Genomic DNA, 366 nt, shown 5'->3' with positions numbered 1-366 from the left:
CTCCAGCCCCTGGGGCAGAACTTTCTTGCCCCCCCTCCTTCCTCCCCCGCAGCCGGACTCCCTCCCCAGCCAGCCCGTCCTCCCGGAGAAGGCGCCGCGGAGACAGCCCGGGCGGGGGCCTACCTTCCCCAGGGCTGGCATCATGTCGGCAGCGCAGGTGTCCTCGTCCCGGAGACAATCTTGCTACCTGTGCGACCTGCCCCGCATGCCCTGGGCCATGATCTGGGATTTCTCGGAACCCGTGTGCCGCGGCTGCGTCAACTACGAGGGCGCCGATCGCATCGAGTTCGTGATCGAGACGGCGCGGCAGCTCAAGCGGGCGCACGGCTGCTTCCAGGACGGCCGCTCCCCGGGACCGCCGCCGCC

At 70.8% G+C, this 366-nt stretch overlaps 1 protein-coding gene across 1 annotated transcript in view; it reads left to right on the top strand.

Moving 5' to 3' along the window:
- Positions 1-6: 6 nt before the first annotated feature.
- Irf2bpl (interferon regulatory factor 2 binding protein like) overlaps positions 7-366 on the top strand; it is a 2,884-nt gene continuing 2,524 nt past the window's right edge. The window contains exon 1 of the mRNA XM_010645646.2: positions 7-363. Coding sequence (XP_010643948.1) covers positions 143-363 — 221 coding nt within the window. The 5' untranslated portion in view covers positions 7-142. The remainder of the gene's footprint in view (positions 364-366) is intronic.

Source organism: Fukomys damarensis, unplaced genomic scaffold, assembly GCF_012274545.1.
Source record: "Fukomys damarensis isolate Sample0158 unplaced genomic scaffold, DMR_v1.0_HiC HiC_scaffold_21, whole genome shotgun sequence".
Lineage (NCBI taxonomy): Eukaryota > Metazoa > Chordata > Mammalia > Rodentia > Bathyergidae > Fukomys > Fukomys damarensis.
This window is presented reverse-complemented; position numbering and strand designations above follow the sequence as displayed.